The sequence below is a fragment of the Emydura macquarii genome, unplaced genomic scaffold (assembly GCF_026122565.2).
Source record: "Emydura macquarii macquarii isolate MOO-44397 ecotype Brisbane River unplaced genomic scaffold, CSIRO-AGI_Emac_v2 contig_3305, whole genome shotgun sequence".
In the NCBI taxonomy this organism is placed as follows: Eukaryota; Metazoa; Chordata; order Testudines; family Chelidae; genus Emydura; species Emydura macquarii.
In genome coordinates this window covers 5,140,853-5,164,713 of record NW_027133442.1, presented here as the reverse complement: position 1 = coordinate 5,164,713, position 23,861 = coordinate 5,140,853, and the positions used below count along the sequence as shown (strand labels likewise).

At 45.2% G+C, this 23,861-nt stretch overlaps 1 protein-coding gene across 1 annotated transcript in view; it reads right to left on the bottom strand.

Annotated features, from left to right (window-relative positions):
- Positions 1-504: 504 nt before the first annotated feature.
- SYNDIG1 (synapse differentiation inducing 1) overlaps positions 505-23,861 on the bottom strand; it is a 121,812-nt gene continuing 98,455 nt past the window's right edge. The window contains exon 4 of the mRNA XM_067532861.1: positions 505-2,757. Within this exon, the coding sequence (XP_067388962.1) occupies positions 2,599-2,757 (159 nt within the window). The 3' untranslated portion in view covers positions 505-2,598. The remainder of the gene's footprint in view (positions 2,758-23,861) is intronic.

The following is a 23,861-nucleotide window of genomic DNA, read 5'->3' as shown; positions in this document are numbered from 1 at the left end:
TTCTCCTCCCCTTCCAGGGCTCATGTTGGCTAAGAAAGTAAATCAAGAAATGTCTTTTGGGAACATTTTTTTTTAAACTTAAATGCACAACCTGCAGTTCCAAGCTTGACTTAATTGCAGCCTTTGCTTTCTTACTCTTCAGACAGGAACATTTGATCAGCAAAATGTCTTCCATGGTCCAAGCGCATAATCTGTTCTGAAACAACCTGCTATTGAGGCCAACAGGGTCGTATTAAGGGCCAGGTATTCTAGGGCCCCATATCCTGAGCTCACGTGATTACAGAAGAATATCAGCACACTTTTTTTTTTTTTTAAGTGACACTTTCCAGTGTTCCTGGTTGTGAAGAACAATTTGAAAACATGACCCAAATGTAACTGAGGCAATGCCATCTGCCTGAGTCTGCAGGCAGCCTGAAACTAGTTTGGAGAAGTGTGAACTGTATCATACATTTCAATATTGAATGTAACACCAAGACCCACTGCTCTGGGGAGCTATGAGAACACTAGGGGGCCCAGGGTATGGCAGGAAGGGGCAGAAGGCAGCCAGCCAAGTGCCCCCATACAAGCAGATACACCCTGGTTGCTGTGGCAGGTACTGGGGTGCACCTTCTTTCAGTAGCTCCTGCTGCTTCTGAAAGGGAAGGGCCCCTGATGCTTCTCCTGGGGGTGGTGGGGCAGGACCACAGGCCTCTGGGTAGGTCTACACTGCAATGAAACATTTGTCAGCTGACTCAGGCTTGCGGGGCTTAGGCTAAGGGGTTATAAAATTGCTGTGTAGATGCTCAGGCCTGGGCTGGAGCCCAAGCTCTATGATTCCCCCACCCCAGCCCTGATGGCTACACTGCAGTTTTATAGCCCAGCAGCCCAAGCCCTGGCAGCCCCAGGCAGCTGAGATGGGCCAGTCACAGGTGTTTGACTGCAGTGTAAAATGTACCCTTGGAATTCCAGATTGCCTCAGTCCTGTGCTAGATTTCTGCAGGGCTTTCCTGGGCAAAGGCTGGGAACTGGAGAAAACTAACGTGAAGACGTTGCTTTCCGCCTCAGTCCTGAAGTGTGGGAGCATTACATCATGGACGTCACTGGCCTCTGGGTCAGGCCCCATCTACACCGCAGAATTGTGTCCTCTTCCCTTCTCGGGTGAACGCAGGAATTACTGTGCCTGGTGTACCAGTCCTGCACATTCTAGCCGTGCGTGGGCAGCTGTGGCTGGCTAAAGAAAGCACCACACATGCAGCAGCAGCTGGAGGCTATGTGTTTTAATAAACTGTATAACTAGCAGAAAAATAGTTCTGAATGGGTTTGTTCGCCCCCTCCCGCCTCCCTCACCTCCAAAAACAACCCCAAACAAAGGGAGAAATTTGGTCTAGCGGAAACCAGACAAGAAGTACAGAATTGGAACAGATGATCCTCAATGACATTCTTTGATAAATAAGTGGTGCCGATAGAACCCAAATGAATCAATATTAAAACAGCCATTTGCAATGATCAATTTTTCAACATTATTATATACACGTAAGGCTGATAAACCAGCTCACTTGAAAGAAATGCCAGATTTGAAAAAGAAAAGGTGGAGCGGGGAGGTGTTAGAAAGAAAATAAGCCTATTTTCCAGTCAGTGAAATGAGGACAATGCTTAATTCCTTTACAATACACCAGTTAAACCATTTCTCGGGGGCACAGCACAGGGAGAAAATGCGATACGTTCTCTCTTCTTGGCAAGGCGGAGCATTTGCTTCATAAGGATGAGGGGGGATGTCATGACGTTGGAATTCGAGCATCATCTTTTGCTGTTCTGTGTCTGAGTCTACTCCGGGGTGGGCTAGGAAGTGTTCCTTTCCTTTGTTAATCCCATGCTTTACCATGAAATATTTCTGCAGGGTGCTTGTATTTAGCTGCTGGATAACCCCCCCTCCCTACCCCGGGGGGGGAAGGTGGAGGCTTTCTGAATGAGTTGGGTGCCCAAGGCGTGCGTCACTGAACAGCAAGAACAGATCCCATGCTACACTAACTTCACATTCAGTTTACTGAGCTTCTTGCTGCTTAGTTGTTTCTATTCACGGCATTGTCCCATTATTTGAATTGGAAATAAACCAAAAGCAGGAAGGAAAAAATCATTTTCTCTTTTTTCCTCTTATGGCATTGAGTAGCCTGCCTCAGTCTCCCCTGTTAGCAAACGAGCCCTATGTTCGAAAGACAACATTTGCATCTTTCCGTTTCAGAAAATGCTCCTCTAAGAACCAGTAGCTGATTGTGCTCCCCTAGAATTCAGTGCAGTGTGGACTAATGTATTAACTAGCAAGCCAGCGGTGGGTGCAAAGTTCTAGATCACCAGTAAGAGCTAGCTTGGCCGGCTTCTTGTAATCACAGTATTGCGTAAAACAAAGAGGAGCTGGAGGATGAAAAGACGCAGGACTTGTGCGTCATAAACCATCAACCCACTGTATCCCATGGTCCCGTCTTTCCAGCATCCAACACCAACACGTGTCTCCTGGGCGCTTTGGAAATGTGCAGTCTGAGCTGCTGTGGGGTTCTGCGCTGCAGGGAGCTGTCCGGGTGGTACTTCTTCTCTCTCTCTCTCTCTCTCTCCCTCTTGCTCAGCTCATAAGTGGTTGTTTTTGGACAAGTAGGCAATCAGGGCCACAGCGACACCCACGTATATGCCTGTTCCGATCGTGATTGACAGCACGGCCAAGAAGAGCGCTCGCCGGGAGCTGGAGCTCGCGTGGTGGAAGTCTCCTTTGGCCACCGCTTTGTTCGTCTGCAAGATAAACCGACAAACCCTGTATTTAGTGGCCTGGAAAAGGACATGGACACACTCCTACGATACAGGGACAAATCTTACTGTTTATAAATTGGTAACAGCTTCTGAGTGGCACTTCATGGAGATAGGCTCAGATTTTTCAAGGTATTTAGGTGCTGCTTTGCTCATGTCACAACACCTAACTGATTTAGGAGCTCAAAGCTCCTTTTCAAAAAGGAGTTGGGCCCTTAGGAGTCTAAATCCTACCCTCGGTCAATGGGATTTAGACTCTTAAGTGCATAAATCCATTTTGAAAAGGAGATGCAGGCTCCTCAATCAGTTAAGTATTGCGATACTGAGCTTAAATACCTTGAAAAATCAAGGCTGTGCAAATTTAGCTCCTAACCCTGCCAGGGATGCTTGCAAGGTCAGGATCTTGTACTTCATTGGGTCCTACGATACCTTTAATCTTCCAAATGTTTCCATGCTACGCCTCATGATACTTCCCGAGGTGCCACAACCTCCACCTGAGTGGCTGGGCAGATGTGCTGTGGTGAAAACGAAGCTGTTGCTAAGCCTCATGTGCCCTTGTCAGCCCTTCCCGTATGAGCTACAACCTGCTTCTCAGATTCTTGGGTTCCAGCCTGATTAGCTTTGCACAGGAAAACAAAGCAGAGCAGAAAATTCTGCTTCACATGCTCGGTGCTAGCCGCAAGACAAGTGTTCTCTCCAAGCTTGCCTCCGCCAGGCTGAAACCGCTACAGACAGCCACTCCATGTGTGTCTGGGGGCAAGAGCCAGAGCCATGCTGGTCAGGGAGAGCTGGGTTGCTGCTGGAGCAGCTGGCGGCTTTGGGGATTCCCACTGACACTGACTATCAAGGTTACTACTCACACGCTTCGGTGCTTTGCGGAATCGGGGCCATTTAAGCATTCAGGGGATCTGGGGGGTGCTTCTCCATGGGTGTGGCTGCATAAAGCTGTATGTAGCCGCTTGATTCCCCTCTTTCTCCCAATAGCAGCGGGGCAGGCTCTGACGTCTCCTTGCCCAGCTGACTCGATGGCTTACCGGTGCAGTCCACAGCTGGCTGAAGCTGATGGGCACTTTGTGTTGCTTTTGGGAGCCCTCCCACTGAAACTAGACCATTGAGTTCTCCCCTCTCTGCCCTAGAAAGCTACATGGCAAGGATGCTAGATGGAAAACGGCAAGGTTGAAAAGGGCTCTTATTATTTTAATACAGCAATTCTATTCACTAACAATGAAAAGAAAGAAGACAAAGTCTCAAACAGCATCCATTCCCTGCTGCAAGTACTACCCATTTTGACCCCAAGCCAGTGAAACACAGGCCCAGACCCCCACATCAATGGGCGTTTGGCTCCTCCAGCCCTTTGCTGACATGGAACTTCGCCTCATTGACTGCAGTGGCATGTTCTTGTGCTTAACATTCTGCATGTGCGTACATGCTTTGCTGGGTGGTGACCCAAGTCATTCATTATTTTGTATTTAAAAGTATCTTACTCCTAGGACCCCTGGATATGAAATGATGCAGTGCATGGGCTGGCCTCACCTGCAGAAGTTTGAAAGGATATTTATTAGTAGTAAGTTTAGTAGAATTCAATTTTGATTTTTTTTTTAAATTTTGACAAAAAATAACGATGTTTATTTTTAAGCATTTTTTTTATTTTTATCTATTTAAATGTTCACAGTTTGTGGGAAATTACTGGGGGTGGGTGGGTCAGACACTAATTATTTAATTACAATAGACACCGCGATTCCAAAAAAGTTGAAGCTTTATAACTGTTAAAACACAAATTGTCAACATCACATGTCAAAATATACAAAGTGAATATTCTTAAATCAAACTTTCTCAAGCAGTATTTTTCTTACTTTGCCTATCTGTAAATTTTAGTGATTAGTGATGGAAATATTTTTTGGTTGGTTTATGTATGTTGAAATTGACATTTACGAATAAAAATCGAATCCTTCCAAGTCTATTTGTTATTATACTATTATTTATTGTTTGCACTGCACTAGCGCCAAGGGCCAGCAGTTAAGAACCAGGTGCTAGACACTGTGCAAACATGGAACAAAAAACGCCAGTTAAAAATGAATGATATCACAGGGTTAGAATGGCTGACTCATAATGATACCTACCTCTGATCTAGTGTGTTTCATCAATAGGTGTCAAAGCGCTTTACAAATGAGGTCAGTGTCATTATCCCCATTATACAGATGGGGAAACTGAGGCACAGCTGGGAATAGAAACTAGGGCTTCAGAGGCCCAACGCTGTACTCTGGCCACTAGGCCTCACAGCCTCCCAAATGTCTTCTGTAACTCAGTGAACTTCATATTGTCACTGGCAGACTTACTTTTGTCACTGAATTACAATATATCAGTGGGGGGAGAAGGAGGGAGGGGCATAATTAATGCTTTAGTCATGTTTCTTGGTGCACAGACCCTCTGGTTTTGACACTCCTCTGCCATCCTCTGGCTTTCTAACTGGTTCCTGCTACGCCTGTGTTTGTCTTTTTAGCATCTTGCTCCCTGAAGCAATTCTGAGCAGCCAAATGACAATCCATGAAGCTGACGAAAAGGCTGCCGGCCCTTACTTAGTGACTCTATTAGAGGAGCTGTCTCCTCTGATCTATCAGCCTCATTCTTTTTAAGTATAATGGCTTATGAGCGTTCAAAGCGAAAACAACGTCAAAGAATACGTTAGCAGAAATAAGGGGTGGGCTGTGGGCAGGCTGGGGAGGAGAATAATTCTTGGGAACAGCAACAAATAAACAACTCCCATGATGAGATTTACCAAGCCTGCACTGCTGTCTCTGGCAAAGCTGCCACTGACTTCCTGAGGATGGCATGGTCTTTTCCCGACTCTTGTCATCTGGCTGGAACACACAAGCCAAAAGTTTCCAAAGCGACTAGTGATTTCAGGTGTCTCCTGCTAGCCCAGCTTGGGCTGTATCCAAAGGGCCGGCGCTCAGCATGTCCTGAAAGGCGGGGCCCTTTGACGGGTCTCAAGCTGACTACAGAAATTGACTAGTGGCTCTTAAAGCTTGGCCGTAGGACCTGAAGTCTCCGGAGCCCAGCTCCTCAAAGGTATGTAGCCAGCTAACCAATGAGAGTTAGGTGCTTAAATACCTTTGAGGAGCTGGGCCTGGGTCTTTCCATTCACCCGACTTTGGATCACAGAGAGAGGAGTTTCCGCTTGCACTATTATACTCCGAACTTGTGCAGAGAGCCACAGAAAGCTCGAGAGATTGCTGTTCCTTCCCCAGGGGACTGCAATAGCTTCGATTTGCTCTCCCTCTCCCTATGCCTCTGCAGCAGTGTTAACAAATGGCCTGATCCAAAACTCTCTGAAGTGAATAAAACTCACTGAAGGGAATAAAAAACTCCTACTGAACTGAAGGGCTCTGGCTCTGGCCCATACTCCCTTGGGAAAGCTTTTCTGGAACACAACTCCCATGTCAAGATCCGCTCTCAGGAACCATTCTGACCCTAGCCACCCCGTGTTCACACCCTACACACTATTGTAATCATCTTTGTACAAAATATGCCTTGTGAGGTATCAGTTGAAAACTACTAACTTGCTGGTCAATAACATGAGGAAATGTCTGTAGCAACAGTTCTGAATTCCCGCTGCATGCTGTTACTAGTGCATGGTCAAGACCAGACAGCCCTGCTGAGGCAAAAAGGTAAAACCAATCTGTCTTAACCAAAGCCATGTGGGTTTACCTCAATTTACATATAAACAGTAAACAGGGCCATCACGCTACCAAGGGGAGGGGATGGCAGGAAATGGAACAATTTGCCCGGCAGGGGAAGAAAACAGCAGGGAGCTTCCTTAACCACAAGGCTACCACGTTGCCTTCCTCACAACTTGAATAAACTTTACTTGGAGGGATAGCCCACAGAAGAATCCGTTTTAGCGGGTCACTGGATTATAAAAGAAAAGCGCAAAGAACCCCAAGTTATCTCGTTCAGTGAAGGAGACAAAGGAACAAGCACTTTGGGCTTCTCTAGGAGATCCTGGCCAAGGAGGGTGGCATCAGTTATCTTGCTGGAAATCTCTGGGTGAGAAAAGCCATCTTGAGCAAAGACTTAGAATCATAGAATCATAGAGTTGGAAGGGACCTCAGGAGGTCATCTAGTCCAACCCCCTGCTCAGAGCAGGACTAACCTCAGCTAAATAATCCCAGCGAGGGTTTTGTCAAGCCGCAGTTTAAAAACCTCTAAAGATGGAGATTCCACCACCTCCCTAGGTAACCCATTCCAGTGTTTCACCACCCTCCTAGTGAAAAACTTTTTCCTAATGTCCAACCTAGACCTCCCCCTCTGCAACTTGAGACCGTTGCTCCTTGTTCTGTCATCTGCCACCACTGAGAACAGCCTAGCTCCATCCTCCCTAGAACCCCCTTTCAAGTAGTTAAAGGCTGCTATCAAATCCCTCCTCATTCTTCTCTTCTGTAGACTGAACAAGCCTAGTTCCTTCAGCCTCTCCTCATAAGTCTTGTGCTCCAGCCCCCTAATCATTTTTGTTGCCCTCCGCTGGACTCTCTCTAACTTCTCCACATCCTTGTTGTAGTGGGGGGCCCAAAACTGGACAATACTCCAAATGCGGCCTCACCAATGCCGAATAGAGCGAAATGATCACTTCCCGTGATCTGCTGGCAATGCTCCTACTAATGCAGCCCAATATGCTATTAGTCTTCTTGGCAACCAGGGCACACTGCTGACTCATATCCAGCTTCTTATCCACTGTTACCCCCAGGTCCTTTTCTGCAGAACTGCTGCCTAGCTCGTCGGTCCCCAGTCTGTAGCTGTGACTTATATTGCTAGGTTCAGTTTTAGTCTCTAGAAAGTATATGGCAGGGGGAATTATTTTCTTGGCCACACTGTCCATTGTTTAAGGGTTTCCACTGTCACCTTTTTATTTACTGATGATTTTGATGTTCAGTTAAAAGGAATAATTACATCATAAAGCACCATATGGCAGGGTGTGCAGACAAGATCTGAACTCACCCTTCGCATGATCATTGCTTAAATCACATAGCCTGCAGCTTCGCGAGTTATAATCCACTTTGAAGCAGATCACTTTTCAACTCCCAGGGAAATTATTTTGCACTACACACCTCAACCTCAGTATCTCTCTCTGTAGGTGATGTATGTTATCTTTAGTATCCAGTCATATGCATAATGTTTTATTTCCTTTGTGTTGAATCCTGTTAGGAATTGCCATACCAGATCAGAGAAATTGGAAAGGGTTCAGAAGAGAGCTAGGAGAATGATCTGAGGTCTGTAAAACCTGCCTTATGGCAAGAGGCTAAGGGAGTTCATCTATTTTGCTTATCCAAGAAAAGGCAAAGAGATGATTTGATCGTTGTCTACAAGTACCTACACGGGGAAGAGATGACTGATAGTTAGAGCCCTGCACGGATATGAAATTTGTATCCACAACTGATCCATGATCCACAAAAATGATCTGCAGATATAAAGCAGATATCCACAGATCTGTGGGGCTTTAAATATAAAATTTAGATCTGCATCCATCTGCGATCCACAAAAATGGTCCATGGGATCTGCAGATATGAAGCAGATATTTGTGGATTTGCAGGGCTCTACTGATAGTTGATGGCTCTTTAATCTAGCAGAAAAAGGCGTAGCAAGATCCATGGCTGGAAGCCGAAGCTAGACAAATTCAGATTAGAAATAAGGCCCACATTTTGAATAGTGAGATAATTAACCATTGGAACAAGTTGCCTGGTCTGTGGTAGATTCTCCATCACTGGGAGTGTTTTAATGAGGACAAGTGTCTTTCTAAAAGATAAGCTGCAGCCCAAGCAGAAGTTCTGGCCTGGTGCAGAAATGACAAGATGAGGTTCCACGACCCATGCTAGGCAGGAGGTCAGACCAGAGATTGCAATGGTTCCTTCTAGCCTTACATTCTATCAGTCAGGCCAGTATCCTGTGTAGGATGGAGGTCAGCACCAGCTAATTCATGAGAAGGCTCAAAAAACCATGAAGTGGGCAGTTGCTGCCCATAGAAGACTCTTCCTAGCCCACTCAAATGTCCTGAAGCAGGAGGGATTACCTGCCTTCCACACTTCTGGGAGGTCATGAGCCAAAGCCGATGGAATTCTATGAGGAGTCTCAATGGGCTCAATGACTTCAATGGGCCCTGGATCCACCTCCCACAATTCTGTCCTTCTCATGGGCCCCGACATCACTGGTGTGATTGCTTTCGTTCCTTGGCCCCAAACGAGTGCCTGAAAGCTTCAAGGAAACAAAGTTAACTCTGGTGCAGTCAAACCTTCGAAGGGAGACTGTCCATCTCAAGCCTGATCCTGCAAGTGGCTGGGCATTCTTGAGCACTTTTGAAGTCGGTATGAGATCAAGGTGCTCAGCGTCTCATTGAAATTGTTCAACAACTTATAGGATGAGGACCTTCATTGTAATCTTATCTCTGCCCCAGCAGGGATGTCAGCCTTTCAACACTCCCTCTCCAAATGCAACCTGCACACCTCCACCACAAACAGACCAGACGTTGCATGGGACTGTACTATTATAAGCACTCAGGGGTGGGGGAAGGTGTTGCTGGAAGATGGCCTTTCAGCTGGAGCAGGGTTACAGTTGTGGTGCGCTCTTTGTGGTGTATGATGGTTGTGCTATTGTCATGTGGGTGTCTCTGGGTGGGGGAGTATAGGCTATGAGCTGTTGCTCACCTTAATGTCTAATGGCCTGGGTTTTTAGGCTTTGTGCTAGGTATATAGGGTTAAATCTTGCCTCCTCGGCAGTCATTGGCAAAACTCACACTGACTTCAAGGGGGCCTGGATTTCACCTGTTCTGTATAGAGCTGTGACTGAGTCCCCCAGGAACTGGGATCTGGAACCACTTGGGCAAAGCCAGGCAGGACTCTAGCACTCGGAGGCTGCCCCCTCCGGTCTCTACACACCCGTGCAGCCGCCTCCTGAATCTGGCCTCAGAGGGCTCAGCCCCCCTGCTCTGCCCGAACTCCCTCTGTGGGCCCCCCTGGATGGGACCCTGGGGAACTCCTACATGCCTCCTTGCAGTCAGAAGTGATTCACAACCAGTATGGAAGTCAGAAGGGGTTATTAGTTCTCAGGACCACAGCATAGAGAGACTTTGTTAGCAGCTTAATTAGAAGTTACGGCAGCGACCACCTGGATCTCAGAGCCCCACTCTCGGGCCTTATGGCCCACGACCTCTCACCAGGGAACTCCCCTTCCTCCCAGCCACCAGACAGACCCACCTCTCTTGCCCATCTCCCCTCATTTGTCTCTTTCCTGGGCAAGATGTTACAACCTGTTGCAGCTGGTTTGACCCAGGAGCGCAGAGGTGTCTGACCATTGTCTGCGTACATGTGGCTGGGGAAGGCCCATCCGCCCTCTAGTGGTCTCTGCAATGATCACACACCCGGGTCCCATCACCGAAATACATGAGTAACATATGGGGGAAACTGAGTCTTCAATGAACTGCTTCGTCAAAGATCTTCTCTGATGCAACACAAAGCCTGTGACCTAGCAAGATCCATCCACCCTGCACCCAGTTGTGGGATACAGGAAACATTTCTGAGAGCACTTATCAAAGGCAGTTTTGTAGTCTCCTAATCAGTTCAGAAAGGGTTCCATATACTGCGCTGGAGAATGGACGTCACTGGGTATGTCAACCTTCCAGTTGAAGCTGTGACTGGATAATTTGCATCCCAGAGATTTAAAAGAGCTGGCTGAGGAGCTCTTAATGTTGATTTTCAATAAGTCTTGGAACATCAGAGAAGTTCAAGAGGACTGGAAGAAAGCTCCGGTTGTGCCAATATATTACAAGGGGAAATGAGATGACCCGGGGTTGGTTGGTAATCTGGGTGCAAGGAAACAATATGCATTTGAATATGGCTAAATGTAAAGGTATACATCTAGGAACAAAGCATTCGAGTCACACTTACTCTATCCTGGGAAGCAGCAACTCTGATTGCAGTGTAGACATGCCCACTGATGAGAACATTTTCTCAACTGGCTAACTACAGCTTAGAACAACTCGCTTTTGATTAGCAACATTCTTCCCCTCCCCCTCTTTCAATTAACAAAACAAAGACATAACTCCAAATTATAGTTTGTAGCTTTTAAACTAGACCAGCCCCAAAATCATGAAACTGCAGCAGGCAATTGGGGCCAATTTTTAACGGATTAGAACTTGGAAACTAACTGATTTTCTTGAACTTTCTCCAAAAATTCAAGCTTTACTCAGTTTATGTGCTGCAAATTTGGTAAAGATACATTGTGTGTTTCTTATCAGATGATCAGGTTCCTCTCCCCTGTAAGTGTGAATCAGAACGCAACTTTTAGAGATGGCATCGCAAAGCTCTTCACAAATATTGTTCAGTTCAGCTTTCTAAACAATTCTAAATATACACTGAAGAGATACAATATCTGGTTCTAGGGTCAAAACCATCTAGTAGTCTCTGACTGCCAGGATTCAGGAGCACATGTTAAATCCACTATGAAAATAAAGAGAAATCCGTTAATTGGTATATATCTTCGTTTCAGCCTCAGTTAGCCAGAAGTGATACTTTTACTCAAGGCGGCCCTGATTTGAAGCAATTTCACGGCTGTGCAACTTCAGCAGATGAGCCACTGGGGAAGGTCAATGGGCAAGTTCTCCGTCTAATTCTGTTTTCTTTTGCCTTGCTCCTGTGGCACAAATGGAACGGGAAGCTTCTTTCTCTCTGTTGGCTGCTCTAACCTATGCCAGTGTCAGCACAGATCAACCCATAGAATCTGGGAGAGGGAACCAGCGGCAGGTACCACTCCTTAGAACTCAGCACAGGAAAGAAGCTGAATCAATCAGAAGCCATCTCTACTTTAAACTGCAAGGGAAGAAGGAATTAAATCTAACACAATCCAAGGCTTCTAAATGAAGACACAGTGATCATAGCATGTCACTGTTTTCCTAAACTCTACCTCGGACACTATTAGCTTAAAGTGAAAACAAGTAAATTTCTTAACTGGCAGGCTTGTGTGCCAATGTGCTGCAGATCTATCTACTTCCACAGCCACGCCTCAAAGAGGGATAGAAAAGCACATTCATATCATGATAAACTAAAACAGATACAGGATTCATAGATAGATTATTGCTTTACACTGTGAAAATTTCCCCTGGTCATGAGAATGGTACCCAAGGTCGTCTCAAAAATCTAAGCTCCTTTTTTGCACAACGCTTTTTGTGGTTAAGTGCATAAAAGCTTTCACAGCGCTGCTTTGGTTATACACTGGGCCAGATCCCCAGATGGTCTAAACCAGCGTAACTGCTCTGGAGTCAATGGGCCAGATCCCCAGATGGCATAAATTGGGGTAGCGCCATTGAAGTTCATGGACTACACTATTTTACACCAGCTGAGGATCTAGCCCACAGTGTTTGCACCTCCCACCTGCGAATGAAGAAAATTGCATTTTAAGGGTAAAAGTAAAAACAAAGGGAGGAAAATCTCCAATGCCCTGCATTAGGTGGAAATAACAAGTGACTTCATCCACCGAGCAGCGGCTACAGGGACTGAAAATCATAAATATGAAAATAGAACTATCGTGCCCCAGTTAAGCCACGTGGGCTAAAACAACAAAGAGCGCAAGTGCAATTCTTCCTAAGCCGCTCAGACTGGACCAACATTCGAGAGAGTAGGCCATTACAGAGCCCTGGTACCTTACGTTGTGCTAATTAACTAGTCGACGAAGCAAGACGATACCTGTTATTTTTTTTAAAAAGAGCAGAGAAGTATTAAAAATGATGGGCCAGATACTTAGCTGGCATAACCTGGCATGGCTCCATGGGGGAGCTGATATGGATTAATGCCCAGAAAAAGATCGCAGTGCTCATTTTAGCTCAGTTAACAAAGACTCTGATTGAAGAAGGTACTTAGGTGGAGCCTAACTTTAAGCATGTGAGCTGTGCTCTTGTGCTTGAAATGAGTCCCATGAGGAACCCCGACCATCATTTCTAGAGAGTTTTGTCTGACATCCATCAGTTTCCTTCTGTTCTCTTGCCTGGCAAGAGGGAAGTTGACATCTAGATGACAGATAAGCCAATTTTACTCAGTCTTCAGACTGCAAGTTCTGCAGCAGTGGGGCCAACAGGTTTGATAAATAAAAGTTGTGACAAGCACAGAACATTGAACGAATTCTGAGCTGGGGATAGTTCTTCACTCGTTGGACTGGACCCTCTCTGACTGCACTGCCGATACAATCAGAATACGGCCTGCTTCTTGAAATGGGTTCGGATTCTTGTTCTCCACCGATTCTTGATTGTCCTTAAATTCAGGCAACCCACAAAAGGACCCTCTGACTCATGTGCCTTGGGTTTCTCATGGGACTGCATGCACTTTCCGGCAGCTGTAATATACTATATGGCTACTGGAGCAGGCTGTGGACACAGCTGTAGGACAGCATTTAATCACATACTCATTCTAGACGCTGTGGTGGTTGAAAGATATTTTCTGCAAAGCTGTGGAAAAGCAATGGGAAAAGTCTCATTTTGCTCGGCTACCAAAACGAATGTCTTGTTGCTTCAATAGACTGTTCAAGGAACGTCTCTGGCATTTCCGCCAGAGAGTTTACAGAACGTATTAATCATATCTCTGGACTGCTGGTCTATGGGCTCGAGGAAGATGAATATTACATCTCTCCAGCTGCAAGTTAAAAATCAGATACATTATTCAGTGCCTCAGACATCACACCCACATTGCTCACAAATACCCCTTCTGCTGTGCTGTCTTTTAAACCCAGAAAAGCATTTATCACGGTTATCAGTTAAACTCTGTCTTGATCCCTGCCACTGTCTGAGCACCTGGCAATGTGCTGGAAGGCCCCTGGGGAGCTGGAGGGAAAGGTGTCCTATTTGCCAGATTGCACTGGCCAGCTCAGGACTGGAGGAGCTTCCTCCCTTCTCTGCAGAGGGGAATGGCCCGTGTGACAATTTGGGGAACCTATTAACATTATGCAATTGTTGTAGCATGGAATGCCTCCGTGTGTAGTGGCTCATTCATGGGCTGACAAACTCCCCAACATGAATCACCCCCTCCATCTGGAAGAAGCTACAGAGCAAACAAAAGGAGTTAACCTTAATGAAAGTGCTGTGGCTGAACAATGGGTGTGCTAAGGAAGGTGCCTGAGCTGGAAAATGGGTCTGACCAAGTATATCTGCAGGGAGCTGGGAGTGGAGAATGGAAAATATCCAGACAGGAAAACAAAAGGGACAGGGGTGACACAGCAGGTGTTTAAAAAGATGAAGGATGCTTAGGGCAAGAGCACGGAGCCGGCTGTCCTGGCAGATGGGACTACAGGGCCAGATGAGGAAGAAGGAAACTGGCTGCAGGAGAGAGAGAGACCTCATGATTCAGAAGAGATGCCATGTCCAGGAGGGGCATCCTGACACCTTAGAGGTCTCTGACCAGGGATGCCATGTGTCCAGGTTTCACAGTACCGTTCCTTTTTGGGGCTTGCTCTCCGGGGAAATCCATAAGGGTGCTCAGTGCATGCTGCCAGTTGGCCAGTTTCATGGGCTAACCTCCGTCCTGGGTGTCCCATTTTTTTGTGCTTCAGTGGTGGCAACTCTACCTCTGACCAACTTCCAAAGCACACGTCAGAGTAGTGAGGAAACTGAAGCAGGGATGGCAAAGAGATGTGTCATTGTATATCTTGTGCTAGCTAAATAAGCAGTCATTGCGTTTAGAAACCTTCAGAAAGCTTGTGGCATGTGCCTCAACAAGTCATGTTCCTAAAGAGGAGATGTGTAAATGAAAGTGTCCAGCAAGATGGAGCTGTGGGAAAAGTTTGCTTAAGCTATTGGGAAGTTGGGGAGGATCTAGGGCAGCTGGGCCTTTGGGTTCAATTTCCCTAAAGGGGCAACAGACAGAGCCTGTGCTGAGGAAGTGTGAGAGAGGCCAAAAGAAGAGTCAGTAGAACTGCGCCTACAACCTTCTCAGAACCAGGGAAGCTTACAAGTCCATGGGCCTAGCGCGGTAGGACTTGCACACAGAAGCTGGATGTCCAGAAGGGGAAAATTTCCCAGAGCTGGGGCAACCAGTAAGAAGATTTCACAACATATGGGCTTTATCCATCATTTAACTGAGGCATCCATCTTTCTTTTTGACTCTGGAAATGCGGCACAGACTCAGTTCTGTCTGCCTCCAGGGAGGTGCCAGTGACATCTGCATTTACATTCAAGGGAAGATAAAAACTAAAAAGTCCAAGTGAGTTTTCAACACACTGAAAACAAGATAATCATAATGGGAATCCCCAGCACAATAGCCGAGAACTAGCTGAATGCAGAGAAATGTTGTTAGACAAGCACAGCAACAACACATGTTCATTTCAGTGTTGTACTTGAAAGAATGAGAACTAGTCTGAAAATGAAGACAGTTCAGTTTTCTTGTCAGACAAATGCATTTGAGGTTTTGGCTGCTTGTGGGTAAGTGATCAGGACTTTTCTTCCCAGCTTGGAGTAGAATTTGTCTCTTAATGACAGATTCTTGAATGAAATCCTAACAGGATGACAGATGCACACATGTGCACACCCACAACCCATAGGTAAGATGCAGCCATATGCATTCCAAGTATGTTGGCAATGGATGTTAACTGCAGGTCAAATTCCATTGCACGTCTTTGTATTTCAGTGCTGGTTGCTGGGGGGAGGGACTGTAGAAAGTGTAAAGGTTGTCCTATCAATCAAATCAATCAATCAATCAATCAATCAGTGATTTACAGGGGAGATTTTCAAAAGCACAAATAGAAGTGAAGTGCCCAACTCTCTTGGAAAGTCAATGGGAGTTAGGCGCCTAGTTGCCATTTGAGTCCCTGTTATCCCCATGTGCTTTCCACAATGTCACTAGTTCAAATGGACTGACAAAATATCAGGTAAGCGTTGTGGTTTGAGGGTATTCTTGCTTGAAAAAAATCACAGTTTTTCTTGCAAACCTATTCCATGTCCCATCAGCAGCAAAAGAGCCTTAATTCTTCTTAACATTTAGCTAGAGCTTTATGTTTTCCAAGTGTTGTACCAAAATTGACTGATCAAAACACCCCTGTAAAGTAAGTAAGTATTATCACCTCTGTTTTACACTAAAACTAAAGATTGGGGAAATTAAAGATTTCAGAGACGCTTTGGCAATTTGCACCGAGGATCTGCCCCTGATTTTGAATAGTGCCTCAGCTGAGCCTTCCTTCCTCCCTGCATGATGCTCTAGACCCATGGGGATGGCAGGTGCTTGGTCTGACTGGATTTCCTCTTCCCACATCCAGCACACTCAGATGCTGTAATGTGACACCTTGCAACTTTGGCAAATCTTTACATCTTTCTAAATGTTCTGTGTTGGCTCCACTAAATGGAAGTGGCACTTTTGATTGTTTCTTGCTTGGCTGCCTGTAAAATTTGTAATAGCAGCCTGGTGAGCTTTGCTATTCCTGTGATCAATATTCTTCTTCTGAGTGATTGCTGCTGTTGTATCTTTGCAACACATATGCAGCATGTGCCCCACAGACATACACTTGGAGGCTGTGCAAGCTCTCAGATCTTCAACTGTATAGACATGTTTTACTGTAAAACTGTCACATTTAGGATACTTTCCCAAGTGCACACCAGGCTTCCAAGGAGCCAGATTTTTCCCCTCATTATGTAGCTTTTCACTGAAGTCATGTCCACAGATCTTATCACAAAAGAAAAACTAGAAATACACAGACAATGTATCTTGGAAATGTGTCTGATTTGTCTAACGCCCCCTGTTTGCATTTGTCAAGCAAATAACAAAGAATGAATTCTAAGAAAGGAAATGATAAAATAATGAACCTGTTTCGTATCCTAATACCCAGCCCTGGCATTTGCACATTATGAAACAGTCATACAGTTGAAGGAGGATTTGCCATTCTACTCTTTTAAGAATACTCAACTAAAATTAATCCAGTTTCACTTTACATCATCCACCTGTCAATCTCTCTCTTCTTCTTCGAGAGGGTTTGAGATGTTCTATCACATAGTTAAAATAGGAGTCCAGAGCTTTAAAATTCTTCACTTTGTTTCAGAGAGAGTCAGTCACGCGCTCCATGCAATAGCAGGATGTTAGTCCAACATGCTTGTTCTCCAGTATTCGGTTCCACTAAGCATTCTTGCCTGTCATTACAGCTAGAACTAGAGTCAGAAGATCACTAGCACTATTCCCCACCTCCTGCCTTTTCTGGTGTGTCCATGAGCGTTTGCTTGGAGTGGTGGAGATGGATAATTCCGCAGTTCATGCTAAATGTGATTATGTCAGCTACAATTCAGGACAGCATGTGCTTAAGTCCCCCTGAGTATTATGCTTGAAGTGAGGCATGTGTTTAAGCACCTTTCTGGAATGGAGCCAAATTAACCTGCTTTAGCAGATGATTGTGAGCAACTATGTGGCTATAACGGCTATATGAAGAAAGAACCCGACTGTTTTGAGAATCTGCATGGATGGCGTTAACTGGGATAGGAAGAACGTGTCTGAGAAGCACATGCTGGGGAAGGGTTACATGTTTGCAGAGCATTTACTCTAATGAAGTGAATTGTTTGGAAAGCCAGTCATGCAGACTGTGTGCATGTTTCATAAACCATGTCTCTCAGCATAAATCGGAGATTTGGGACTGGTTTCTTTTTTTAATTCAACGGAACAACGGATAATGATACAGCCTGTTCCAGCAGCACTCTTGCAAGGAGTATCATTTTGTTCAACAGGATTACTTCCATGAGTAAATCCTACTCCCTGGGCTTGCACAGTGTAAATCAATGGAAGTCTTGCCTTCGATTTCAATAGGAGCAGGAATAAAGCCAATGTGAATAAGAGTTGCAAAAATGGTTCCAAAGGGCCTGGTCCAAAGCACATCACAAATCTTACCCTCCCTATGTAATAAGTTTACCCATTGGGTCAGACTGTACCATCAGTCTTTGAACAGAACCCAAAGGAGATCCAGACTACAAAGCTGATGGAATGATTTGATCTGTTATTTTTATCAAGTGCAAAGAAAAGCATAATTCTTCCCAACACAACAACCTGAATTCTTTCTTTCTTTCTTTCTTGGGATACTGTTAAATGGGAAATATTGTCAGGGAGTATATTTCTTAATCCATAATAGAACATTTGGTAAACAATTTATAATGGATATTATTTGAAACTAATGTTTTGTAAGTAATAAAAAAGTATATAACGATGATAATTTACAGTACAAATATGAACATGGATTTGCCTGGAGGCTAATGAAATGTGTTATTAAAATGTACATGTATAATTTTCATGTTGGTTTTACAAAAGAGTTTTGGTTTTGTATTTTTATTCTCAGTTTTCTAATATAAGAATAGCATTTCTTTGGGGTCAGAATTATGCTCCAGCTAAATCAGGGAAGACCAGACTTCAGCCATCTGATATTGCCCAAGTAAAAAACAAGAGCTAAAGATATTCCTAAATATTCAGGACTACTTGGGACATCAGCAAGGATATAAATGTTTAAATCCACTGCAGATTACCTTTAAATGCTTATCAAGATGGCTCTAACTCACTCACTGGTGTTTTAGTGCTCACAGTGTATCCACACCAGAACTGTGCACTCAGGTTTCTGCTGTCTGAGATAGAGCTGGGCAGCAAAACCTTTTCTAATCCCATGAAAACTTTTGAGATTTCACATTTTTTTCCCATCCCAAATTGGGACAAAAAATCAAAATCTCAAAAATTTTTGTGAACCAAAAATCCCCTTCATCAAAATGTTTTGTTTTGATAATTTGGTACATTTTTATTTCAACCTTTAAATAATATATATATTATATATATTATAGAAATAAAAATGTACCAAATTATCAAAACAAAACATTTCGATGAGGGGGATTTTTGGTTCACAAAAATTTATATATATAGTATGTGTATACACTATGGATTAATTTAAATGTCTAAATGACAAGTCGTTGCAAACAAACAAAATACATAAAAATGGATTTTTTTCATTTTAAAATGTCAAAATGGGTCATTCAGACAATTAATAATGAGAAATTCCTCGAAACTTTGCTGTGAAAAGTTTCAGTTTTGAGGAATTGGCATTTTCCAATGAAAAAAGTTGTGTCAAAGAATTCCCAACCAGCGCCCATCCCAGCCCAGATCCATCAGCCTCCTGTGGGTTTTACAGAAACTGACACATCCTGCCCCTTTGCTATCCCCAATCAATAGCACACAGGAGGCTGTCTATGTAGATTCCCCATTTACTACATGGAGGGGGCCTTGGCTGCCTTCACAGTACCATATACCCCTACTGCTCTCAAGTCAACAAACCTCTATGGGTCAGTGACTCATGGCTGGGGAAAGGACAATCTGGAGACAGGAGGTGATGGGCTGCGGGACTGTCATAAATCTCACTGCCCCTTAGTTCCTCATGGGAATCCATCAGAAAATTCATCCAGCAGGAGCCGGGCCTATGGGAAACCCTGATGAGTGCAATGACTGGGGTGCAGCTCCTTGAGCAACATTGTTTTATCTGCGGTCCCCTTGCATGCCTGGGAGCCCACCCGCTTCATGAATTCTGTGGGCAGCTTCTCACTGAGTCCCTGGCAGTGTAGCTGGTAGCCTGGAAACACGCTGGGGGCCCAGAGCCACTTCAAAGGTGGTTTTGGGAGTCCATAGGTTTAGAGCTGGAAATGCGCTTCACTCCACTGGGATAGGGCAACCCCATCCCTTTCCTCTTCTCCCCACGATGCCATGTTTTTGAAGGAAAATTTGAGAGGCTCCCCTACCCCAGATCAGCTCTCCTATGGCAGGGACAGTTGGTCCTGTAACCATTAATTCAATATGGGGGATTGCTGTAGGGATGTGATATTTGGGACCATACATAGGAGCTCCTTCCGCCCCATCAAAGAGCAACAATTATTCAGGTTATCAAGCTCAGGGCAAGAATCAGCGACAAACAAAGTCAACGTAAGTAGCTTGTCTAAATGCGAAAAGGCAACACTCCATTCCAAATGCCCCTTCAGCTGATGGATGCTAAACATTCACTACATGCCGGGAATATATGCACAGCTTCAAGTTAAGTGATTAGATCCTGGCTTCACTGCTTCACTCAACCTCTCACTCAAACAAAGGAATCTCGCTTAATATCTTTTAATTTGTGCCAGGAATAAAATTCACCAGCTGACCTGGAACAAAGAACATAAGATTCATTTTTATTCATCCTCTGATACGTGCGTCGACAAAGGAGCTTTAACTTTGCAGTAAGCTGTTTCTACCCTGGAAGAAAAGAGCTATGTTTTCTATAAGTCACAGCAGTCTGCGTGACTTCAGGAAGAGCCAGAACTTTATGTTCTCAGCCAGAACACACCAGAGCATCGGCACTCCAGCTGAAGTCCCAAAACCTGATCTGTTGCAAGCACAGAACTGACCAAGCCCTGCAAGGAGCTCTGTAGGGAGGAAGGATCAGCCCACCATGCACCTTCCTGAATGATCAGGGTCCAAGGGAGATCCCTGAAGAACTGGAACATTCATTTCTAATAGACAGGTTAAGCAACAGAATCTTCCCGGGGGAGGCAGGACTACGCACAGCAGCCGGGGAAGAATGCCAGATGAGCAGCAGCTCTGGCACAGGTGGGTGTGAAGGAGGCACAGCTCAGGAAGGAGCCAAGGAAAGCCTTTGTAAAAGCTTATCGTGCTTTTTAAGAAGGAGACATTTAGCAGAACACGACTCACAAGCCATCACCACCCCAGTCGAGGAGCCCCCACTGAGTGTATCACAGAATGAGTGCAGCAGGCCACAAGCCTGCCAAGACTGATGTGTCTGCTTCATTTTGGGACTACTCACGTACACAGTGAGTCTGCTGGATCAGGGCCTTCTAGCCCAGAGCTCCCAGCTGGAACCTTGCCTCTGCTTGTCTCAGATCCCATCTATCCAGGCCTGCGCTTTGCTCAGCTCAGCCTGTTTGACAGCAGGAGATTGCCGATATTCTCCCAGCCAAGGAATTCAATGTTTTCTCTGTTTTCAGAGAACAGAACAGTAACTCCCCCTATGCAAAACCAAAACTGCTCTGCCAAGAATCATTCTCCAGTTACACTGATTACAAAACCAAACAAAATGGCCACCCAACTGCTAAACTACATTTCCCAGCATACCGCAGGCCTAACGCGCTCTACGTATAAAAGCTGCAGCTGTTGGGCATTCCTCCATTACAGAGCGCTCCAACTACAGGCGGGGCACCCAAGGTGGAGAACAGTGTTCCAGGCCTTGTGAGCACCCTGTGGTACAGTTGAACACATAATCGCAACTTCAGTACAACCACAAGAAAGTGCTGTTGTGACATAGCACGTGTAGTCTGGGTGACCCTGTAGATATGGAGCTGAGCTCTCAGATATGTATCCTTTCCCACAGATAACTCCTTAAAATGTGTCCTTTGGTGCCCAGCCAACACTAAGGGAATGTCCACACTGCAAAAAAAGAGTGTTTTTAACTCTCCGTAACTAACTCGGACTAAAATAGCAGTGAAGACACAGGTGAGAACTGGGTTAGCACGTCATGTGAAAGTCTGTAGAGGAGCCTGGAGTTGAACTTGTGCTGCTATTTCTCTGCTTAGCTAGCTAGTGCGGGTTAGCTAACCCATGTTAATGTCACACCTTTTACTTGCAGGGGAGACTTCCCTTAAGTGTGCAAGACTCTTTACCAGCTCTCTCGCTTGGCGACAAGGTGCATATCGAGGAGAGCTCTGCTTGTTTCAGGATTATCATAGGTAATATCAGAACAACAAAGCAGTCTGCTGCCTAGCTAAAGAAGACACACGTGCCCACCCCGCTTCATATCCATGGTAGCAGTGAGCTATGTTTCCAGCTTCATGCATCTCTGCCACCTAACCCATGTGGTGAGGAGACACTGCAATGATCACAGGGTTCGGGTCAATTTGTACTGCAGTAGCTCAATCAGTGGTCAGGGTGCCATTGTAGCAGGTATGATACACACACACATAATCCGAGTCCCTGCTTTGAGCATCTTACAGTCTAAGTAGACCAGAGCGACACAGGAGGTACTATACTCACTGCCTTACAGCTGGGGAACTGTCGCAGAGAGAGATACAGGGATAGATTCATCCCTGCTACTCAGGGCCTGACTTGCACCCCTGCTTTAGTGATCCCTCAAAGGGACACAGAATGGCCAATATGCAGGGCTGTCCTGGCCTCACTTGCTCTGCTTCATGCCTGTAAAGTGATGGAGAGAGCTAGCCTGCAGTACAAGCCTCAGCATGGCAGCATTCACCGGGAGGCTATGCCTGCAACAGAGACCCGTTTAGCGGCCTAGCTGGTGCAAAGGGGCCTTAAAGCAATGCAGAATCAGGCAGCTAAGTGAGGTCACATGGCCCAAGTTTCCTGGGAAGTTTTTAGCAGAACCAGAAACCCAGATCTTCTGAACTTAATCACAGGATAATTCTTCTTTCTGTAGCAAGCCAGGAGCCCACGGCAAAGATGAGCTGGTTACTAAAAGCCACCATGTCTCCCAAAGAAGAGGAGAATTTCTCTGGGAAAACAAGAGCTCTCTTCACATACATCTTAAACATTTCAAACCCCACTTTTGTTCTGATCACGGGGAAGAAAGAATAATGAACCAGTGTCCTTTAGCAGTTCAATGCCATCTCTTTCTGCAGTGTTTTCTTAACACACACTACCTTTTCCCTTAATGGATTATCCTGGTCATGCTCTCTGTTCTCAAAATCTTTTATTGCCATGCTAATAGAAACTAAGTATTGTTGCACATGAAAATGAGCTCCTGCAATGGATTCTAAAGTCACTTTAGCTGATGGTGACCCTTTTAATTTGGAATCATTGAAGAGACTGAGTGCAATATTGGCTGCCTTGACACATATTGGTGGAACATAAAAAGAGGCCAGTCCAGAGGTTTCTTTCCACACCATCGGGTTTAACAAATGGCTCCACAGGGGTAGAACTTGTCTGTGGTGAAGATCCATTAGCATCCAAATGGCAAGCCATGAATGTCTAACCAGGACTGTGCAAATTGCCAATAATTATCTTCCTTTTAGTGCAGTGAGGCATGATTAGCAGCCTGGCGAGGCTCTATAATATGGCCTTATTTCACAGGATAAAAATAAGAAAATTAAACAGACCCATTCCCTCTCCTTGCTGCATACAGGCAGAGAATGCCTTGCTGCAGGCAAGTGAATGGCACCGCTCTCCCTGCAAAAAAAAAGGATACAAAATTTATAAACATCCTCTCTCCCATTTCACTTGTCTGACAACGGATGAGTCAAGCTTGAAGAGTAATCGCTGGATATGCCAGCTCCTAGTCGCATGGTCCTGCGGGCTGGTGTTTGAATTCCCCATGCTAATTGCACCACTTAGAAACACACTGGAGGGGTGGTGCAGGGAATCCCACACAGATTTTAATACATATTTAGCCAAAGTGATGCTGAACCTAATAAATGCACTGGCAGAAGATCATACCTGATATAACACCATCTGTCCATGGTAAGGGAAAAGCACCTCTCTAGAGGTCCCCTTCCCAGTGCCCTAAAGGCTGCACTAATGACTCAGGTGTGATTGGTGAAAACCTTCTGTTGGCTTCACAGAGCTTGGCATCAAGCCCTCAATGCCCTTCCGTCAAGGCATTAAAAGACCAGTGGGTTACACTTAACATCTGGCAGGATAAGGGCTCGTTACACATACAGTGCTGCAGCCGTGCTGCTGTTGTGCTTAGTGACGACCCTACCTATGCTGATGGGAAAGCACCTCTCATCAGTTTAGGGACTCTGCCTACACCAGTACTTTGGTCAGTATAACTGCGTTGCTCAGGGTGTGGATTTACCCCTGCGTGACATATCATACCGACATAAGTGCGTAGTGTAGACTGAGCCTAAGTAACTCAATGCATCAGGTCATTAAGTGGAGTATTCAGACAATCATGGCCTCAGAGGCAGAAGTTCCTTACAGATGTAAATACCTTTGGCCAAGCTAGGCAGTGTCAAAGGGATTGGAACAGGTTGGGAGAGTCGAAATAAGGGTTGGTCAAGAATAGAGTAAAAGATTTTTTTGTTTGTTTGTTTGTTTTCCAAAAATGTATTTGTGAATATG